The sequence below is a fragment of the Motacilla alba genome, chromosome 8, assembly GCF_015832195.1.
Source record: "Motacilla alba alba isolate MOTALB_02 chromosome 8, Motacilla_alba_V1.0_pri, whole genome shotgun sequence".
Taxonomy (NCBI): Eukaryota; Metazoa; Chordata; class Aves; order Passeriformes; family Motacillidae; genus Motacilla; species Motacilla alba.
In genome coordinates, this window is record NC_052023.1 from 26,708,724 (window position 1) to 26,730,554 (window position 21,831).

Below are 21,831 nucleotides of genomic sequence, written 5' to 3' on the forward strand. Positions count from 1 at the left end.
GGAGGCATTGGAAAACTATTTGGGAAGCAGAGGAGACTGCTGTCATTTAGGCTGTTTGTGGAGACCAAAGGCTGCCCTGCCTTCGCCTCGGTGAAAATCACAGAAGCACTGAAGGAGAGAGAGAGCCTGACCTTGGCAGGAAGCAAAAGGCTCAGATGCCAGTTGGATGCTCCTTGTCTAACCTAAGGATGCCAGCAGGAAATGTACTTTGAGGGGAATTGGAGATGCCCATTCTAGAATTGTTCTGCTCACATCTTTGGGGATGTCAGCAGGATATTTGTGCTTTCTGTGCCATAGCGGGTGAAATTAGGGTCCTTTCTTCTCCTTGCCTATCCAACCCATCTGAGCAGCTCTCAGTGCTGGAACTGCTCCCTCTAACCCTTGCACATCCCTGAACCATCCAGATCTCTCAATGGAGGAAATTACAGTTATTTATAATTAAGCCTTGACAAAAAATGTTGCTAATGTCAAGGGAATGGCAGGCGACAGCCAGAAAAACATCATGTCTCCAGAAGAGGGACTGCAGGAATATCCCTCTGAATAGGGCTGACGTCGGCTCTTGGAATTTGGACAGCCTGGAAGGCTTTGGGGCTATTTTTCCGAGATATCATAGGTCAGGAATTGATGCTATTTTTAAGTCTGTGTCCCCCGAGCAGCTTTGATGAGTGAAGGAGACTTTCTCTCCCCCCTCCCCCTCCTTATGCTCTATTTCTATGAAATTTTTGCTTCTATTCCTTCCGAGTCATGCTACAAGTATGTCCTTCAGGTTTGTTTATCCTTCTCACTATCTATTCCTCCCGGCCTGCTCCCGTCTTGGTTGGGTTGAAGGGGTGGCGTCAGCGTGGCGCGTGTCTGGGATGCTCAGGCGAGACATCACAGAGAAGGGATCAAGTTCTCCTAATTTGTCCTTTCCGGTTGGGAGAGTTTTCTCTCCACAAGCTGATGTGGCTGGGGAAAGTGTTCTGGGAATGCTGCTTTGTGGTGGGAGATCTCGGGGCCTGGTGAAGACAAGCTGGTCATCTCATCTCACCACATAGTCCAGCCAAGATTTGTCTGAAGTAACTGAATCTTCAGAGCTCCTGGGAAGATGGGTGAGATGCCTCCAGCCTGGGATGGTCTCTTTGGGCTGACTGGTAGGAGAGAGGCAGTCAGAAGACCCTGATTATCTGGCACCTCCCAAGTCAGCAGTGGCTTTTGAAAGCCTCTGCTCTTTCAGGTCCAGGGAAGTAGCCCTTGGGTTTACCCAGCTCTGTTCCACATGCCACCTCTGCTCTAATTTATTTCTGGAATCCTTTATTTTTTTCATTTTTTTCTCCTTCTCTTCAATTTGCTGTAGCAACCTCTTTCTTTCTAAACAAGCCTGTTGGTGTAACAGCTTGACTAGGGATCTTGCCATTTCAAACAAGAAAGGAAAACGGTTTCCTTTCTCACTTCACATCTCAGATGAGAACGTGCCTTTTTCCCCTCAGCCCAACCTCGGCTGCATCCTCCTGTCTGTCATCCCATGTAGTGAGGAATGCACTAATGGGCATCACTGCTAAAGGACACCACCAGAAGCAGCTTCTTCAAACAGAGCTGGTGTTCCTTCATGGTGAGCCCAGTGTAAAGAAACAGCTGTGCTCCCTTCATAATCTATCCACGCAGCTCAAAGATGCCAGTTGCTCCTGGAAGCATGGGAATAAGTGAAATGCTTTCTGCCACCTTAATGTTGCTGTTGGCCTCATGCTGCAGGTTTAGTCATTCTTATGACATATTTCCACAATGGTGTGTTTCCATCATCATTCCACAGTGATGTATTTAAAGCCTTTCCATGAGTTTTTTTTTTTTTTTCTTGCTCAGAATCTCTTAAATGAATGGCTTCACAGACTGTGGGTCAGGGTCTTCAAGTTTTGAAGATTTGGAGACAAGTCATAGAAATGTGGAGACAATGTCTGCTACCTGTCCTAAGCCTGTCTCAGCCCATGAGGTTAATGGCACAGATGGTGGAAATGGCAGTACTTAATCTATAGAATCATAAAATATCCTAAGATGTAAGGGACCCACAAGGATCATTAAAGTCCATTTAAAAGGGTACCTGGCCTGTGCAGCACAGCCCAAGACCTTATAATTCCATTGCAAATATTATTGGGATTATTATTGCTGATATTAGGTTAGACTTTGATTGTTTTGCATAGCTGAGGACATGAACTCCCTAATGACCAATGCTGGGACTGTTGATGTTCTGGTGAATGTGATACAGTCTTTTGACCTGTGCAGAAACACTCACATAGAGGGAAGAGTGAAACCTAAATTTCCCGACTGCTACCCACCTCTCCTAGCACATTACCTTCCTGTGGCCTTTAGAAATGGATGTCTTGGGTATCACATTCCAGTGTTTTTTCAACTCTTTATACCCAGCTCTGAAGACAGGAGGAGAGACAGCCAGCAGTGTTGTCAGTGTTCTTGCTTTCCCCTCTAAACTTGCCCTTTGATGAATCTGGCTCCAGATATTACCCTCTCCTCATTAAGCTTATTTTGGGAAATCTTGTTTGTTCCTCTGCTGGCTCCTGTAGACATCCCAAACCTTGTCTGAAAGATCCAGACCATGAGCAGAGGGGGCACTCTTCTCCAAGGTCCATTTTGAGTAGAGCTGCAAGACATTTTTTTAAATTTCTTTTTCTTTTTGAGGATGTTCCAAGATACCTTTTGCTCATACTGTTTCTTGTGCAATTCCCTGGGATGTTGTTTTGATGAGAGATGTGCCTGTGCTCTGCTGGGACACCCTTGTTTTTACCACATACTGCCATCTCTGGCATACTGGTTTTCCTGGGGAAAAGGATGGAATGGAAGTCCAGATAGACTAGAGAAGCCAGAGAAGACACTTCTCAGCCCCAGCTGGCAAACCCTCTCTGCTCCCAACAGCAAGGTGTGATGTCCATTCCTGTCTTGCCCCGCTATCAGGGGCAACCCCTGAAAAACCTTTGTTAGAAGCAGTTGGAGTTCTGGATTAATTCTTCTCTCCTTCCAACTCAAATTCCACTTTTCTGATGCCAAACCTCCTCTCTTTTCCCTAGAAGGACCAACCTCTGCATTTCCTTCCTCCTCTCATATTTTCTCCTGTTTTGTTCCCTCTTATCCTATTTTGTGGGGCTTCTTTTGTCGCCATGGTTGGAAGGCCTTGTCTGGGAGTAGAACTCACCAACAAAGCTACTGTAGTGAGCAAAACTTCTTCAGGCTTGCATGAGTGCCTTCCACCCACAACCAAACCCCTCACTATGTGAACTTGCACCTTTACAGAGCAGAGTTTGCAGTGTCACGGGACATCCTGTGGAAATGCTGACTATTTCAGTGTTTTAAGACGCTCTTGGTTTCAAAGTTGAGGATGTCTCCAGGTCTGGTCCAGACCCTTTTCCAAACTCGCCAGCCCAGGTTCCTCATGTCAGTTTGCAGGAGGCGCTTGGCACTCTCAAAGCAGCCTGAGTTTGCAGTGGTGGACACTTGGGTCTGGGAGGCATCCAACGCCATGCGGAATTCCAGTAGTTAGCATCCCACACAGGCTCACAGGCCCCTGAACACCAGTGCCGGCCTTTTCCCTGGGAAACAAAACTCACCAGCCCAGGTTCCTGGTGTCAGTTTGCTGGAGGCGCTTGGCACTGTCAAAGCAGCCTGAGTTTGCAGTGGTGGCTGCTTGGGTCTGGGAGGCATCCAGTGCCATGCGGAATTCCAGTAGTTAGCATCCCACACAGGCTCACAGGCCCCTGAACACCAATGCCAGCCTTTTCCCTGGGAAACAAAACTCACCAGCCCAGGTTCCTGGTGTCAGTTTACTGTGGGAACCTGGTGGGGTGGTTTGTTTTACTGTGCAGGATTTCTGCCCAACAACACTGCCAGCATCTGACCCTAGCCACAATGACTCCATTGGGGCTAGAGCTCACAGCCTTTGGACTGGCAATGTCTTACCCAACCCCCTCTGCCACCACTGGCCCTTTTCAAGTCCATTCCACTGCAGTCCTAAAACTCCGCATTTTCATCGAGCATCCCCTCTAATCCTGACCCTGACCATAACAGTAGTCCAAAAAAAAGCGAAATAGCCCTCAAAACCCCCTTGCAATACTCTAAAAAAACAAACCAAAAAATCCTTACAAACCTTCTAGAATTCCCTATATATCCTTAAAAGTTGATGAAAAATCCTGAAAAGAACCTGCTCAGCCTCCAAGCCCCTCCTCTTGCTCTCTAACCCTCAGATGTCTTCCCTACCATTTTGCAGTGGGTCTTGTTGTCCTCTGAGGGTTCTGTCATTGTCCTGGTGTGAGGGTTGCTGTCTTGTCCCACCGGGAGGGTTCCGCTGTGCTCTCGCTGTTGGGGGCACAGGCTGTTGTTAGGGGGGCTGCTTAGGGTGAGGTGAGGGCTGGGGTGACAGGGGGTGCACCTGTACCCTAACTTGCCTCCTAAGCTGTACCCTGTAGCCTTGATCTCCACTGGACTCTCAAGCCCTCTCCTTTACCCCTCAACCCCTCCCTCTGCCCCCCAGCCCTCAGGCTCTGTCACCCTCAAGCCCCCCTTTGCCCCTCAAGCCCCCTCTCAGCTGCCCCTCAGCTCCTATGTGTCACCCTCACTCCCTCTCCTTTGTCCCTCAGCCCCCAGCTTCTCTGTGTCACCATCCAGCTGCCCCTGCCATCCTCAGCATCTCTGTGTGTCACCCTCACTGTCACTGTCCCCTCTCCCTGTTCCTCCCTCAGCTCCCAGCCTCTGTCACCCTCAACCCCCACAGTGCCCCTCAGCCTCTGTCATGCCCTGAAAGGACCCTAAAAAAACCCTAAAAATTTCCCTCAAAAACTCTAGAAATACCCTAGTCCTAAAAAAGTCCTCCATATACCCTCAATAGTCCTAAAAAAGCCCTAAGAATTTTTAAGTAGTCCTAAAAAAGCCCCAAGAATACCCAAAAAACCCTAAAAATTCTAATTAGTAATAAGACAGCCCTTAAAGCACCTTAAAAATTATTTTTAAAGCCCTGAAAAAGCCCTAATGGTATCCTAAACATTCCCAGAAAATTCCCAAAAATCTCCTGAAAAAAAACCCCTAAAATATCCTTTTAAAACCCTGAAAAAAAAACCCCTAAAAAACTGCTCAGCCCCCAACCACTACCTATAACTCTCTAGCCTACAAACATCATCCCTACCTTTTAATTGGAGTAACTACCTGCAGCTGCTGGCAGGGTTCTGGGGCTGTCCCACCATTAGGGTCACTGCCTGCGGCTGCTGGCAGGGTTTTGGGGCTGTCCCACCATTAGGGTCACTGCCTGCGGCTGCTGGCAGGGTTCTGGGGCTGTCCCACCATTAGGGTCACTGCCTGCGGCTGCTGGCAGGGTTTTGGGGCTGTCCCACCATTAGGGTCACTACCTGCAGCTGCTGGGAGGGTTCTGGGGCTGTCCCACCATTAGGGTCACTGCCTGCAGCTGCTGTTGGGGAAAACTGGTGTTCTAGGGGTGCTGTTTAGGGTGAGCTTAGGGTTGGGGTGAGGGCTGCTGCACCTGTACCCCAACCCCACCTGGTACCCTGCATCCTTTGTCCCCCTAACCCTCAGTGTCAGCTCTCCACCTGTCAAGGCCCCCCTCTTTGCCCCTCAGCCTGCAATGTCTGTGTGTCACCCCAAGCCCCCCGACATTGTCCCTTGGTCCCCTAACCACCACTGTGCACTCTCCACCTGGGTACAGGTGGATTTTAGGGTGAGGTTAGGGGTGGTGCGAGGGCTGGTTCACCTGTCACCCTCAGGCACCCCCACTTTGCCCCTCAAGGCACCCCCTGCCCCTCAGCCTCTTTGTGTCACCCTCAAGTTCCCCACTGCAGCCTCTCAGCCTCTCTGGGCCACCCTGGAGCCCCCCTTTTGCTCCTAAAGACCCCTTCTGCCTCTCAGCTGCCCCCATGCTCCGTGTCACCCTCCAGCCCCCTCCCGTCAGCCCGCAGCCCCTTGTGACACCCTGCAGCCCACAGACATTGTCCCTGCCTGTCTTATTTGGGTGTTGTCCTGCTGCCAGGGCCGAGGGCCGCACTGTCCCGAGCTGGAGAGGGGTGAAGGGTGGAGTGAGGGATGGGGCTGAGGAGGGGTGAAGGGGGGAGTGAGGGATGGGGCTGAGGAGGGGTGAAGGGCAGAGTGAGGGACGGGGCTGAGGAGGGGTGAAAGGGGGAGTGAGGGATGAGACGAGGGGTGAAGGGGGGAGTGAGGGACTGGGCAGGGCCTGGCTGGAACTTCGAGTAGGGGTGAGGAGTGAGAAGGGGGCATCACAGAAGAGGGCTGAAGGGAGGAGGAAAGGGTTAGGAGGGGGCAACCCCATATCTCCCAGACCAAACCTGCAGCAAAATAAAACTCTGGTTGCCCTGGTAGCGCCAAATGCCTCCTGCAAACTGACATCAGGAACCTGGGCTGGTGAGTTTTGGTTCCTGTGGCAAAGGGCTGGAGGTCACATTCAGTGGCCTTCTGCTTCCTCCGGTTCCGAATTGCGCAGGATGCCTCCCAGACCCAAGCTGCCACCACTGCCAACTCGGGCTGCTTTGAGAGTGCCAAGTGCCTCCTGCAAACTGACACCAGGAACCTGGGCTGGTGGGTTTTGCTTCTCAGAGAAAACGGCTGGTGTTGGCGTTCAGGGGCCTGTGGCTCTGAGTAGGGGGCTGCAGAGAGGGAACCATGTTGTGGCAGTTCTGTGTTCCCCTTGGCATGCCTTTCGCAGCTGCAGTGTGCCTGGAGCTCTGGGCTTGGTGGTTTTCAGAATCATAGCAGATGGCCAGCCACTCAGCATACAGACCCCTGAACACCAACACTGCCTCTTTTCCCTGGGAAACAACACTCACCAGCCCTGGTTCCTGGTCTCAGTTTGCAGGAGTGTCACGGCAGGATGAGTTGCTGGTGGTGGCAGCTTGGGTCTGGGAGGCATCCTGCACCATGCAGAATTCAAGCAGTCAGCATCCCACTCAGGCCACAGGCCCCTGAACACCAATGCCCCTTTGCAGGATGTCTATGGGTGGCTCCCACGTTTCCTCCTCACTCTGTTTGGAATGTGTGATGAGTATTTCCTCTCTTTTGACCTTTCAGGGCTTACATGAGCGTGAAGGAGCTGAAGGAGGCTCTGCAGCTGAACAGCACCCATTTCCTCAATATTTACTTTGCCAGTTCGGTGAGGGAAGAGTTGGCTGGTGCTGCCACTTGGCCATGGGACAAAGAGGCCCTTAGTCACCTGGGTAAGTAACTTATCCCATTCCTGGGGTCTCAGAATGATTAATTTTCCTCTCTTTTCCTCGACTTGGCAAAAAGAGGTGGATGTGCTGTGCCTCAACATTGTGTATGTTCCATACGAAGGTCATGATAACAGGGTTTGGGTGTTCCAACAGCTGCTGCTGTAAGGAAAAGAGCTGCCTGTTCCCTGAATCTGTGTGGGTAAGGTTGTAAGATTACCCACTGACAAGTGGCTCCCACATTGGTTTGAGAAACTTTTGATGGTGAAGGCAGCAGGACTACAGCTTTACCATAAATGCCGGCTCTGGAGAGAGTTCTAGACTCACATTTGGTTTCTCCTGGACCTTCCAGGTCTATCTTTTAGGATTCTGGAGACAGTGACCTTCACTCTGCAGCACATAATAGCAAACAGATACAAACCAGAAGTGTCAATGTTTTCAGAGCAGAGATGGCAGATTTCAGCAACTCCAGGGCTGCCCAGCCAGCAGCCAGAACTGGCCACTTCCAAATCCAGCTGCAAGTGTGAAGATAACTATCAAATTTTACCATGTTTTTATAACTTGGCCTACTACCTGCTGGAGGCAAGGTTCTCCTTGGCCTCGGAGGATTCAGGGTGGACCCTTAAGGTCATCAGTCCTCGTAGGCTGCAAAGCAGCCAAAATGGCTACTGGTTCCCTAGAATGTGGTTGTTTAGTGCGTTTTCTGCTATTTCAGTTGTTCCTCTTTTTCCTGCCTCTCCTACCACCTTTTCAGTTGTTGGAGTTTTCTGGCAAAGCCCTTTACACTTTGCAGTCAAAATGTCTAAAGTGTTTCTCAATAAGTAACTGGAAATAATTACTCCCGACACCTGCACAGCAGACCTAGACCTTTTGCTTTTACAAGTGCGTGATATTCAACCCTGAAAAGTTTTATACTGCTGTTAAAGGCCTGTTTCAAAATTCCTTTTTGCCAGTTTCTCTCCCTCAATGAGTTTCAGGGCTGTTTTTTCAATAGCATATTGCTACAGCTGCTTGTTGAGGAAGGCAAATCTCCATGAAATTTATTCTTTCAGCTTCCAGAAATCACTTCCAAGGCTCAGCTTGACAATCATCTGACTGCAGCAAGTGCTTCAGCCACACACATTCCCCTCAGAACTCTCCCAATGGCCTGCAAGCCGTTGTACAGAGGGGTAATTGGGGTGACTGGTCTCATCAAAAGCTTGCATTTAACTCCAGTCTCTGAGCTTGTGTCCAGCCAGGGACATGAGAAATGGCACCATCTGGAAATGTTGGATCAGGGCTTTAGCGTGGAGGTTCAGGGGAAAAGGGGTGTTGTCTTGACTTCGTTGCCAGAGCTGTGAAGTATGAAGCTGGATCCAAACTTCTTTGAGTCTCTGGCACGAACTGAAGACTTTGGTTCAAGACTGTCCTTGGTTTTAGATTTAATGAGCTCAGGAGGGCGGGTGGTGGACTCTGTTCTCCCTAAACAGGGAGCTTCCCCACATCATCATTTACTTTGTACCATGCACAGTGTATATTATTGTCCCACACAGAAGAAACTCGGGACTGAGGAGGCCATGAATGTGTGGCTTTTGACAAAAGCTCTCACAAGAGGCTAATGGAGAATCTGAGTAGATGTGAGAGGAAAGTGGTGAGTAAAGAGAAGGAAAAACCTTGGGAGGAGTTAATAGCAGTTTGAGAAAACTTCCTGAGCTTAAGGACCTAGCTATGACCAGGGGTGGAGACGGGTCTATACCCGAGAGAGGGGTCTGTCCCCAAAAAGACAGACTCCTTTCCTTGTGCTAAATCTTGCTAATCTCCTGTCTTTCCTGACCTTAAAATATTAGGGTCAGCACACAAGACCTGCACCCCTCATACCACTGTCGGCTCCCCTGGAGCAGAAATGCCATGCTGATTTTTCCCTACACGCATACAGACCCTCCATGCTTTAGTTCTCTGCATGAATCAAATTGGTTCCTTGGCTTCTCCGAGAAGCCAAACTGCTTCTTTTCTGCAGAGAATCTTGGTCAGATTTTGCTCTGTTTGTTTCTCTGAACTGCACTTTCTTAGATGTTTTCAGGAGAAGTATCATGAGACTTTTTCTTCTCCAGGTGCTTTCCCTTCTGCTATTTTAATACTTTGCCACAGCCCAAAGATCACTAGATTTATTGTTCTCCATCATCTCCATGTCTAGAAGTTGTTTAATCTGCCATCTAGATTTTAATCTCCTTATAAACCATTTTTTCATCATCTTTGAGTGTGTTTTTCAGGAGGGTCGACCTCACCTTCCTGTTGGTGTCATCACCTTCTGGAAGTCTTCAGTGAACTTTGTTTTTCATCCCCTTCTCTTCACAATGCTTCTTTGGGGCTATCAGAAGTTACGCGACCATTCACATGCTGGTTACCTACAGTTCTATTGCCCTCCTCCAGACTTTTTTCCTGAGGAAATTTAATTTTCAGGCAGCCTTTCTGAAGGCTTGGGGATAGTTTACCAACAATACAGCCAATAGCAACTACTTTCAATGGAGCATAAAAGACAATTACTGGCTTGGAGAGGCTGAAGTGGTCTATGGAATTTCTATAGACCGTGTTTCAGCTGCTGTGGAGCTCCCAGAGAAAGACAACCTGCTGCCAGCAAGCAGCAGAGGTAGGTCTCAGGTCTGCACCACTCCCTGTGAATATACTGTCTGTCTCAGTCTTTCCACCATAATCACCGTGAGTTCCTCGCAAATTCAGATTTCTTGGAGTCTGGAATGAGTTTTCTGAGAACTTAGAAGTAAATATTTTTAACTACAAAGCAGAAGGAGTCGAAGAACTTCCTTTAAAAAAAAAAATCCTTAACTTTCTGTGGTGGAAAGCCTTGTTCAAAAAACCCAGTCATGTAATAATGCAGATGCTTTGAACTTCATGTGTAGCTGCATGTGAACTGCATAAACGTGGTCGAAAGGCAAGGGAATGGTGAACATTTGATGTTATAAATACTTTCTCTAGTTATATAAGCTGAGGCCAGCTCATATATCTGGCAGAGGTCAGTGGATCCTGAAGGAGGGCCAGCCCTTCCATCCGAGGTACCTTAGGCAATGGCATCTTCCTGTCTGACTAACTGTCATGCGTTTGTTCCATTAATTGCTCTGACTCAGTGTTTGGGGAAGACCGGCCCTGCAATGCAGGTTCAGCTTTGTGGTTTACTGTTTAAAGGTCCTGTGGTTACTTGGGAATGTCCTCTGGGATAGCCCTGACCTAGGAACAGGTTGGCTTCTTTGGGACTGGCATGGGCAGGAGTCCTTCAGCATTGCCATGGATCCTGGCTAGTAGCAGAGAATGTCCTGGGATCAGGAGTTTCCAGGGCTGTGTGAGTAAAGGAAGAGTACAATCTACACCAGCACAATGCTGATGGGCTGGGCATCTCTTGTTGCTTGAGCAGAGTGGAGTCTTGGCCTTGGGGACATTACCAGGTCTGCAGCTGGTGGGTCTGGCCTGGAGAGACAAGATGTTGGGGCCAGACCTGAATCTTTCCAGCTGCCTGGACTTGGTTGGGTGAGCAAGTCCAAAGAAGTCTCTGGTTGACCTGCCTTGGAGTACTGGAGCCCCCTGATATCACAGGGATATGGAAGTTTTTAGCTTTGTTGTGTAAATGCTGACCTTGTGGAGCTTCTTAAGCTGATTCTCAGGCACTGAAAGCCCAGTTTAGCCATTTGCCCAGGGCAGGAGGAGGCAGAGGTGAGAAGGGAATGCCTGATCTGCAGTGGAGAGAGAGGGGAGGGTGGTCCTGTTGGGATGTCATGAACACTTCCACATCTTGCCTTCTCAGCCAGGATCCTGCAGAGGGGAAATAGAACTTCCTGGTCCAAAGCTGGGATCACTCCCAACTCATCAGGGAGCAGTGGGGACATGGAATGAAGGGATAGGGATGTTCTGGAAGGCAGAGTTCTCAGGCTGTTTCTAATTCTGCCATTTAATTAGTTGTTAAAATGAGTACTAAAAATATGATCGTCCTTGTGGAGTGTGGGGGAGGAATGGAATAGGGGAAGCCAGCAGAGAGGAGGGGAGGGGACAGGGTACTGTGGCCTTGGCATCCCTCTCTTGTGACAGTTTTTTGCTCCCCTGTACTGGAATCCCATTTATTCCACCACATGGGAAGAGCATTGGGTTTCTGCAGGGAGGAGGGCTGGGCTGCTTGGTCCCAGGATGCCCTGTGCCCCTGGTGCTCAGCCCTTTTCCCTGTGGTTACCGCTGCAGGATGCATGCAGGGCTTTCGCGTCTCATTTACTTGTTTATGAACACTATTTTCTTTCTGTGTGCACATTCCTCCTTTCAGACCTTTGGGCAGGCAGCCCCCCTGCCTTGCTCAGGCTTGGGTTTGGCTGTAGAGATGCCTTTCTTTCTGTTCTCTCTTCTCTCATGCCCTGTTTTGATTGAAATGAGAAGCAGCTTTTCTTTTATGTGCCCACTGGGTTTCTCATCAATGGGATGCCCTTTGCTATCTATAGCATTTACTAGGGTGGTAATTGAGAGGGTGATGGCTTCCAGAAACCTAAGAGTTGACAGGACAGAACATGAAGGTCCCAAAAGGATTTTTCAGCCTCTGTGCCTTCTTGTGACCCGTCTCCAGGCAACTAAAGGGTCAAGAGCTGACTGATGGGATGCAAAGTCCTTTGCTCTCTTGTCTCACAACTAGGAAGAAAGGGAATGCAGCTACTTTGTGACCCATCCTTTGCCTCAAGCCCTGGGCAGAAGATCCACACTGTGGGAAGGAAGAGCAATAAACATGAATTTTGAGCTAAGAAACGGTGCCACTTGACAGGTCAGTGGTGCCTCTCAGCCCTTCCATGGGCCACACACGCAGCGTGTTCCACAGAAGATGCCACCCTCATTTCTTCACCCCTTGTTGGAAGGGCTTGGGAGAATTGCTCAGGGAGTCTCTGAAGGTCCCTTGCCAGCCCCCAGCTCAGTGTTCACCCAGCATGGCTCCCCCATAGGAGTCACAGACCTGCTGGTATCTTGCCAGGGACACTGTGATCTGAAGAAAACCCTCTCTCGGAAGGAATGCCCTGTACTCGAGGACATGAGGTAGTCGGTAGTGCACGGAGCTGATCCAGGAGCAGATTTCAAGCAGCCTGTGTGGCTGGAGACAGGATCACACTGTGGCCACCTGCCAGCTCTAACTTTGCTGGCAGGGCAGTGATCATCAGCAGAGATGCAGTAGCAGAGGCTCTGCCGTGAGGTAGCTGGCACAGTAAATCCTCCAGGGCCCTGCAAAGGAGGGAGCAAACTGTGCTGGAGCCAACTATTCACCATACTGCCATCCAAGCTGTCTGGGTTAAAAGTAGTTGTGTAAAAACAGCCTCCTGAGACATGGAGGGGTTGCCTGGAGTCAGCCTGGGAACATGCTGGGGGCTGCTTTTAGCACCCTTGTCTTGTTGATATTTCCCAGCCCTTGCTCCTCCACTGTAAGCAGCATGGAAAAGTGAATGGAGCGTGAAAATGAGAAGAGAAAAACGGGGGAAATGGCTTGTGAAAAAACTTCAAAACAGGGAGAAAAATGAAGAGATTCCAAAGAAATTTTAATCTGGACAAAATAAAGGAGATGAATAAAAGGAGGCCAGCAAAGCAAATTTTTTTGTTCTTGAGCACCTTCTGTGGACAGTTTCCTAGCAGATGTGGTACAGAGCCATCAGCACAGGATGTGCATCCCAGGTCAGGAGCTGGAGATGCTGGCAGTGAGCAAAGTGAAGGCTCTGTTCCACCTGGCTTTTGTCAGTATCCTTGATCCTTGTTCTTCCCATCACAGATGGGCTCACAGGAGAGGAAAAAACACTTGCCCTACAGCACAGTTCAGTTTAAGGCAGGATGATCGTGGGTCCTGTCCAGCTGCATGCTGTTGCTCTCAGTATGAGGTGGCAGCTCTGGGGCAGTTTCTGGGGGACTTATCTGTGCCCATGCTCTAACATCTTTGACAGCTGAATCTGCACCAAAATGGCTTGGTGTCTCTTGTGTCCCCTTGAGTCAGGGATTGGGGTACCCCAGTGAAGAGGAATAGGTTTGTGCTGGTCTGTGAGGATCTTGTTGGGTTCATTTGCCCCTTGCTCACATGCAGACCCCTCTGAAGGGGAGGAAGAGATCTTCAGAAGCTATGTCTTGGGAAATCCCAGTCTAAAATACACTGAACTTGGGTCAGGTTTGTGGTAAAAGCTTAGTGGATTTGAACAATACCTCGTGAGAGTTTTAGTTTACCCCAAAGAGTCTGGTTTGGAGGTGGAAGCAATAGGTCATGGGTGATTTCTCAGCAGGGGCGGGAGGTAGTGCACTTGAATCTCCACGTGGATTTGTGCTGAAGCTGGCTTCTAGTTGGCACAGCTGAGTGTGTCCGGACATTGCTCAGCACCTCATTGTCCTCACCTGCCATGGGAGCTGGCCTGCCTTAGACACTTGTCTAGGCCAGGGAAGGATTTTTGTCCTCTGCTTCAAAAGATGATCCCTGTAAAGGTGCAGCATGGCTTGATTTGGTGCTCTGGCTCCAAACCTCCTTTGGATCTGTGTGATCCAAAGCAGACATTGAATTACACCTGTGCAAAAAGATGCAGAGGGCAGCAGTAGCTGAAATGCTTGAAGATGTTGAAGGGGGGATAGAGTGGTAGGAGGGGAAGAAAAACTACCCACCCTGTTCCGACCCAAGAGGGCAAAGGAGCCTCTTCCTATCCTATAAGAGGCTGACTATGTTCTTCTTTGGGTCTCCGTCTGTGGCCTGGCAGCACAATGAGAGGAGTTTTACCTCTCACAGGTGAGTAATGACAGATGTCTGCTGTCCCTTTCTTGGAATGATGCTCTCTGTACTTGCAATTCCAGGTGGAGTTGTCCTCAACCCTGCTTACTACGGCATGCCCGGCCACACCAACACCATGATCCACGAAGTGGGGCACGTCCTGGGCCTCTACCATGTCTTTAAGGGAGTGAGCGAGCGGGAGTCTTGTGATGATCCCTGCAGAGAGACCACTCCATCCATGGAGACAGGAGACCTCTGTGCTGACACTGCCCCCACCCCAAAGAGTAAACTCTGTCGGGATCCAGACCCTACCAATGACACCTGTGGCCAGACACATTTCACAGGAACGCCCTTCAACAACTACATGAGTTACACAGGTAACGAGTAATCCTTGTTGGGAGTCACAAGGGATCACCTTCCTTAGCACTAGGGTTTCCCTCCCTTCTACCTCCATCACTAGTGCCTTACCTCACTCCCTAACCAACAGGGACCCTCCTGGTGTATTGGGATGTGTCAGGCAGTGCTTGCAGTGGCTGCTTAACCCCTTTCTTTCCTCAGGCTATTTCTATCCAACCTTCTCTTCCTGCCAGTGGGTCGCTGGACATGCACCAAGGCTGTTCTTGTCTGTGTGTGCCTTTGTTCTCCAGTCCTGAAGCTAATATTATTATTATTATTATTATTATTATTATTATTATTATTATTATTGTGAATTATTAACCTCCTGCCCCTTTTGGCTTGGTTCCCAAGGCATGCCGCAGGGGGCTGGTGTTTCTCCTGCCATGCCAGGAGGACCGAAGCCGGAGGAGCAGTTCCATGCCCCTGGCTGACCCTCCTGCGGTGCCGTGCGGGCGGCGGCACTGCCCAGGTGCCGGTGCCGGGCGGGTGCAGGGACGTGGAGCTGCTGAGGCAGTGCCATCTTGTGGCTTTGGGGACACACGACACCAGAGAGCCCCGGCAGCAGAGCCACCGCACGCTGGTGCCTCCCAGCCCTCCCTAGAAGTCCCCGAAAAAGTTTAGCCAGGAGCAAAGGGCGCATGTTGCCGTGCCCTAACCCTCGGCCCGGCCTCTCTTGTCCCCCAGATGATGACTGCACCAACAGCTTCACCCCCAACCAGGTGGCCCGCATGCATTGCTACCTGGACCTGGTGTACCAGCGCTGGGGCCACAGCAAGAAGCCGGCGCCCATCCCGATCCCTCCCATGGTCACCCGGCAGACACAGGACTCCCTCAGCATCTACTGGCTGCCTCCCATCAGCGGTGTCCTCCACGAGAGGTGAGGGAGCTGTGCTCGCCTTGGCCCTGGGCTTGCGCAGGAAGGGACAGGGGATCTCCGTGGCGTGGACCCCCCAGTCCCCTTCCCACCCTGCTCGTCTCCAGCAGAGCCCTCAGGCACAAGAGCCGGGCTGCTGCCATGGCCCCCTGGCAGATGGGCTCTCCTGCAGGCTTCCCGCTCTCGGGGTGCTGGGAGGGGAAGCCAAAGAGCATCAGGAGGCAAAGCCAGCTCTAAAACCCCAGAGTGCAATCAGGGAATGAAAAATGAGCTTCATTTAGCACTTATTGTATAAAGTAGCTATTTACCAGGAGGAAATGCAGCCTTGTGGTTAAGGCAGGGAGCTCGAACCACAAGAGCTGGGTTTCGTTCCCAGCGCTGTCATGGACTCGTAGAGCAGCTAACTGGGGGTAAGTCAGGAAACTTTTCAAGCCAGAGAAATGATGCCAAGGAGCCAGAGTTGTTTGGCTGTTGAGGAGTGCACAGCCATGAGTGTTGGGTGGATGTCTGTCTTCTCCCCGCTAAGGGAGCCACCAAGACCTGGATACACCATCAGTGTCTCTATTCAGCATCCTCTCTTACTAATATATTTCAGTTTCTACCAGGTTTTAGGTGGTGAGACTTTATTTTTAGGATTTTTTTTTGCTTATGGGATCATAAACACGTACGTAAAGAGCTCTTGAACTTGTTTTGAAACTGCTTCATAAAGCTGTCTTTTATAATTAAAAGGAAAATGCTGTTTGATGGCAGCTGGGGCACTCTTGGGTCAGCGTTTGCTGACTTCTCAAAGAACAGGTGCTCTCTACAACGGGCCTTTTTCTCAGGAGTAGCAAGAGCATGTGCATGTCACCCCACAGACAGGAGAGGCTCTGAGTGCTGGGTAGCCTTGAGTCATCCAAATAAACTGCTTTGTTGGGGAATTAAGTGATTTGAGAGCAGGAAGACATGGGTCTAGGAGGAAGGCCATTTGGAACCATCCCAAGTTGTCACTCATAACTGTCTCAGGAGCTGATCCATTGTGGCAGTCCTGAATCCCCTGAGAAGAACCGGTCAAGGAAAGTGGCTGAGGCTGGCCCTTATAATAGAAAGGTGCCTTTATATTTTCTAGAGAGCATGGCAATTGACATTATTGTCACTGGTTTGTATTACAATAATGCTGAAAGCCAAAACCTGACTCTGGGTTTAGCAGAGAGAGCCTTATTTGCACCCACTCTAGCATTGCCCTGGAATGTGTGGGGTCTGTTAGCTCTGACTGGCAGGGATGAGGTTCATCCAAGACTACCCAGAGAGCATGGAGAAGAGGAGAGATTAAATCCAGCCTGTCCCATGGGTGCTTGTATTTCCCTGTCTTTGAAGAAGCTGATTCCAAGCAGGATGATACACCCAGGGAGACTGAGACCTTAGCTCTGCTTTTCCAACTTCCTGTCTGGTGCCACCTGGACACATGTGGCAGGGGAGTTGACTGGTCCTCCTTAGACATGCCAGGGTGTGTGCTCTGTCAGCAGGGAGCAGGACACGCTGTGTGACAGCTGTACTGAGGATGGCACCTTCCGTCAGTACGTGCACGAGGCCTCTTCCCCTCGGGTCTGCGACTCCTCTGGCTACTGGACCCCAGAAGAAGCAGAAGGTAAATGTCTCCTCTCTTTTCCTGTCTGTGAGTCCCCAGGCAGAATCTTTTTGGTACAAGAAAAATAATTTTTTGTTTCTTCTTTTAGAGAATCAGTTGTCTTCCCTTTGCAAGGGTTCTGTAGTGCAGGAAGGACTTCTTGGTGCCCAGGAAAAAACTGGTAATGGCCAGATGGCTTTGGACAAACTGACTAGCACCCCAATATTACCCCAAATCATTGTTCAGGTGTTGTTGAAAGATGCTGACCAAAGGGATAAGCATTTAACTGAAATCAGTCTTAAAATACAGATCTTGGGACCTCATTCAAAACACCAGGGAATTCACAGGCTTTCATGTAGTCTTGTCCACAGAGAGCAAGAGGAGCTCTGTGCTGAGTCCCACTGAGTCTGTCAAGTCCTGGATAGTCCATTCCTCCCTAGCCAGGCCAACAGCAGCTGGGCATGACAACTTCTCTTGTGCTGAGACCCAGATGTTGGTTTAGAGACCCACCTTGTGGGCACAGTGGTGACTTTCAGGGTCACACAGTTGCCATGGGAGCTGTTGGGCTTTTCTTACTGCCTCAGCTCCTCCAAGAGCAGGGTAGGGGAGGCAGTAGACCTGGGGAGATGATCCTAGCAACTGTGTGAGGTGCATGTGCTGCTGAACCATGCAGAGCCAGAGGACATGGTTCTGTGTATCTGTAGTTATCACAAGTGCTTGTTTGCTCTGATAAAAAGAGAGAGTTTGTGGGTTTCAGAAACTTTTAGACTTGTCTTACATGGGTGAAGGCTTTGAATTGGTGATGGGCTCTAAAAAATGCTTTCAGTGGCTGATGAGGACAAGGGTGTTTCTACTACAGAATGATAAATTCCAGTGATCCTTTCTGGGTCTGAAAGGCCAGCACTCCATTTCTCTTGCTGAGTGCATATCCACCATCAGGGGAGGCAGGCTGGGGCTCTGAGGTTAGCCTGGGTACTGTCCTGGAGGATCTTCAGGAAAAACAGCCTTCCAGACCTGCTTCCCTGCTTTGTACCTGGCCCTTTCCTGACTGTGACCTGTCCTAGCCTGTGCTTGTGCAAAGCTTCAGTCTCTGCTCTGCTTGGAGTATTCAGGTGCCCTTGGCAAAGTTTCGGCACCTGTGACACTACAGAGCAAGTTTCACATTCCTCAGCTGTGTCTAGGCTGTCCCTAGATCTCTGCACTGTGTCCAGCTGCAGTGTGGATACCACTGTTCCCATTTAGAGGGCTGTGAGCTGCCATGTCTGCTGAGCCTTGTGCATATGTGCAAGTACCCAGGACTGGGAGACCAGTGGGGATTATTGCTTTCCAGGATGTTAAGGCAGGTGCCACCAAGTCGAGGACATGTGGGTGCAAACCCACTAGGCGTGCAGTTATAGCCTGGAGGTGCTTAAGCACCTACAGGGAAGATCACCCCTATGGGTCTCCTGTGAAGCCAGCTGTCCCCTGGTTTTCACCAGCTTCCTCCTTGTCCCAGGTCCTCCAGATGTGGATCAGCCCTGTGAGCCCAGTCTGCAGGCCTGGAGCCCGGAGCTGCACCTGTACGACATGAACATGACAGTGCCGTGCCCCCAGCCGGACGGCTGCATCCTGGAGCTGCGCTTCCTGCACCCCGTCTACCCCAGCTCTCTCACCCTCTGGACCACGTACCTGTCCACAGGCTCTCCCAAGGCATTGTCTGACATTGAAATCCTGACAGAGCAAGGGGAGTCCATCCACCTGGGCCCCCTGGACACCTTCTGTGATGTCCCCTTTACCGTGAAGCTCAATATCCCTAAAAAGATGTCTGGAGTCAAAATCTACACCTTTGACGAGAGGATGGAGATAGACACAGCCCTGCTGACCTCCAGGCCCCACAGCTCCCTGTGCTCTGCCTGCAGACTGATCCAGTACCGGGTGCTCCGTGACCCTCCGTTTGCAGATGGGTCCCCTGCCACCCCCCTGCAGGTTCATCGCCAGTTCATTGACACGTGAGTCACAGAGCTGCTCTGTCTTGGGCTGAAGGGGTGGCTGGGTTGGCTTTGATTACCTCCTTGTGTCTTCTCCCTTTGAATCCCTGGATGGTTTTGCTTCTGTTTTGTTTTTCCTGCTGTCCCTCTGCTCTGAGAATTACTGCATCCAATGCCATTGAGCAAGGGTGTGGCAGACCCACCATGCTAGCATGACCCTTGTCCATGAGCCCAGGTTAACTGGAAGGAGCTTATTAAACCCAGAAACATTTTCCCCATCAATACAACCCATAAAATTGTATTTCTCCCATCAATACAATGAGTAAAATGATTACTCGAGCTAATTCCACTTCTTCCCAGCTCAGACCCTTGGGAAATAAGCAGCATGACCTGAAAGAGACTCTCTTCCCACAGGCTCTGCCTCTGGCAGAGTATGAAGACACATCAGATTGTGATACTGCATGGATGTATACATGTGATGTCTGTGGTTGTGGTGAGCAAATCTCAGTGCTGCAGATGTTGCTGCTCCCTCAAGTTCTCTCTGTCCCTTCAGGGAAGTCACACCTGGGCAGGTGTACCGCTACCAGGTGCAGGTGGTCTCTGGAACAACCTCAGGAGAAGCATCCCCACCGCTCGTCCATGTGCACGGAGCACCCTACTGTGGGGATGGGAAGGTGGCCACGTAAGTTGAAAAACTCCTCAAGCTCTCAGCTGAGGTTCTTTAAGCTGTCAGGTCATCCTGCCTCAAAGGGAAGCAGCAGGTGGATCCTCCATGCACAGGTACATGGCTGAAGCTGCTGCACAAAATCCCTCCAGCAGACTGAGCTGTAGAGCTTGTGTTTTGTAAAATGCCGTGTGCATAGGAGATGGAGATGGTCTTTTTGAGAGGCATGGTTTGCCTGGGGAGTCCAACCTGAACATCCTCTGTTCTTGACTTCAGAGCTTGGATTCTGGCCCATCTCAGCAAACTATTGCAGAGTCCAGCCCAAAGGATCTGCTTTTGGAAGAGGGCAGTATAACTTCTTGCTCAGGGCCCTGCAGGAGTAGCTTCAGCAACGAGCACAGTCCCACATGGTGTGGTGTCTTTAGAGAGCTTCCCAGTCCCTGCCCAGAGACCCTCAATAATGAGGGATACACCACCCCTACAATGAGAGAGCCCAATGCTTCACCTGCTCTGCCTGGGAGATAATTATTTCAGATTTCCTTATTTGAGCTTTTTCAGACTTCAGCTTCCAGGATACTCAGGGTCACTTTCATTTGAAATCAGTTTTCTTAGCAGGGTGACGAAAGGGAAAGGGAGAGGAGCCTTCTGTCCCTCCCCTTCTCCTGCCTCCTTCTCTAGCTCCCACTGAAACCCCAGCCCCACTTCAGAATCTTCTGCCTTCTCCAATACTTGCTTTATCCAGCAGCAGGTCTTCCTGATGCTTAGTTCTATACTTTTTCCATTCTCCCAGAGTTCTTGCCTCAGGTTTTACAGCAAAGTCACAGTACAATCGTGTCTGCTCCCAAATGCTGTGACTTCAACCTCTTTTTATCCCCCGGCAAGGTGTTTTCTCTTCTCTATCTAATTCCATGTGTGGTTCTTCCTTTTGAACTGCTTCTGTGGAAATAGAACCAAGACAAGGGGTCCTCACTCATGACTGGGCAGGAGCACAGCGGTGGGTGTTGAGTCAAAGGTGGTTATAATACATCTGGCTGTTGCCCTCTTAGGAGCCTGGAGGAGGAATGTGATGATGGGGACTTGCTGGACGGAGATGGTTGTTCCAGGAAGTGTAAAAAGGAAAAAGGCTTCAACTGTGTGGGTGAGTCCAAATGGATTGACTCCTTTAGAGGCAGGAGTCAAAACTGTGCGTTATTTACACTACTCCTTAGAGCAGAGGGCCACGCACCTCATCACAGCAGAACCTGGATTTGCAGCTGGAGTGATCCATGGATCTTGTGGTGGGAAAAACCCCAGGCTAATGAGACAGCAAATCTCTTATAATGAGAGATGTGTGTGGCTGGAGCCTGGTTTGTAAGCAGCTCATCCCTGTTCTCCCTGCAGGGGAGCCAAGCCTGTGCTACGTTCATGATGGGGATGGTGTGTGTGAGCCCTTTGAGAAGACAAGCAGCATGCTGGACTGTGGTCCCCACACTCCTGAGGGCTACGTGGATCTGTGGGCAGTGAAAGCCTACGCCTCCCATCAGGATGCAGAGTCCTGTCCTGCTTCCATAGTCACTGGAGAGCCTGTTGTGAAGGTGAGTGAAGGCATGGACAAAAAAAAAAAAAAGACAAAATCTGTGCTGGGGAAGGCATGAACAAAATCAGCTCTGGAAGCATTCATTGATTATTACCTTCCCAACCCAGGACTGAGTGGAAGATTGGGGCATTTCTCACATTCCTCTTGCATCAGTGCCTGAGTTCAGGAACTGCAGTTTATGGAGAGGTGCTTCATCCTGGCAGGGAGCACCTCCCCCAGCCATGCATTTCACTGAACAGTGACCACCCCATCCCACCAGCCAAATGCTCAACTTGGAGCATGTGACTTGTCCCACTGATGGCTTAAAAAAAATCCTGTCAGTCTAATACCTTATAAGGTCAGGGCCTGAAAGGATGAAATCACACACACATCAGCATCTGTACTGCTCCCAAGCCCTCTGATCTGAAGCCAAGGAAAAATCAATGGGAGAATTCCCATCTTTCATATGGGCTTTGGAGCAGAGCCTGGAGGGGATTTTGCCTGATTGGTGTTAACGTGGTGTGTATGTTCTTTCCTAGCAAGCTGAAGAAAGGCAAGAAATATATAAAGAGATCATATTTAGCCCTTTACACATGTGTTTCTACTGATTCGATATGAGGAATGATCTTCTTGAGACCTGCAGCATGATTAAACTGCCCAGATATACATGTCTAATGAGGTGCCTTGGGCTCAGGTGTCTGTTCCCTCACAATGACACCTGTATCTCCCAGGTTTTGTCTGCCAGGCCCGTGGGGATGTCTGGGATGCCACAGGGCATTGAATGGAACAGAAGAGTGTTATTCAGGCTAATGAATCACACCT

The 21,831-nt window shown here is 50.1% G+C and overlaps 1 protein-coding gene across 1 annotated transcript in view; it reads left to right on the forward strand.

Annotated features, from left to right (window-relative positions):
* PAPPA2 (pappalysin 2) overlaps window positions 1-21,831 on the forward strand; it is an 89,198-nt gene that overhangs the window by 23,274 nt on the left and 44,093 nt on the right. Inside the window, exons 4-11 of the mRNA XM_038143691.1 lie at window positions 7,066-7,211; window positions 14,031-14,324; window positions 15,028-15,220; window positions 16,723-16,844; window positions 18,319-18,811; window positions 19,344-19,472; window positions 20,501-20,592; window positions 20,835-21,028. Coding sequence (XP_037999619.1) covers window positions 7,066-7,211; window positions 14,031-14,324; window positions 15,028-15,220; window positions 16,723-16,844; window positions 18,319-18,811; window positions 19,344-19,472; window positions 20,501-20,592; window positions 20,835-21,028 — 1,663 coding nt within the window. The remainder of the gene's footprint in view (window positions 1-7,065; window positions 7,212-14,030; window positions 14,325-15,027; window positions 15,221-16,722; window positions 16,845-18,318; window positions 18,812-19,343; window positions 19,473-20,500; window positions 20,593-20,834; window positions 21,029-21,831) is intronic.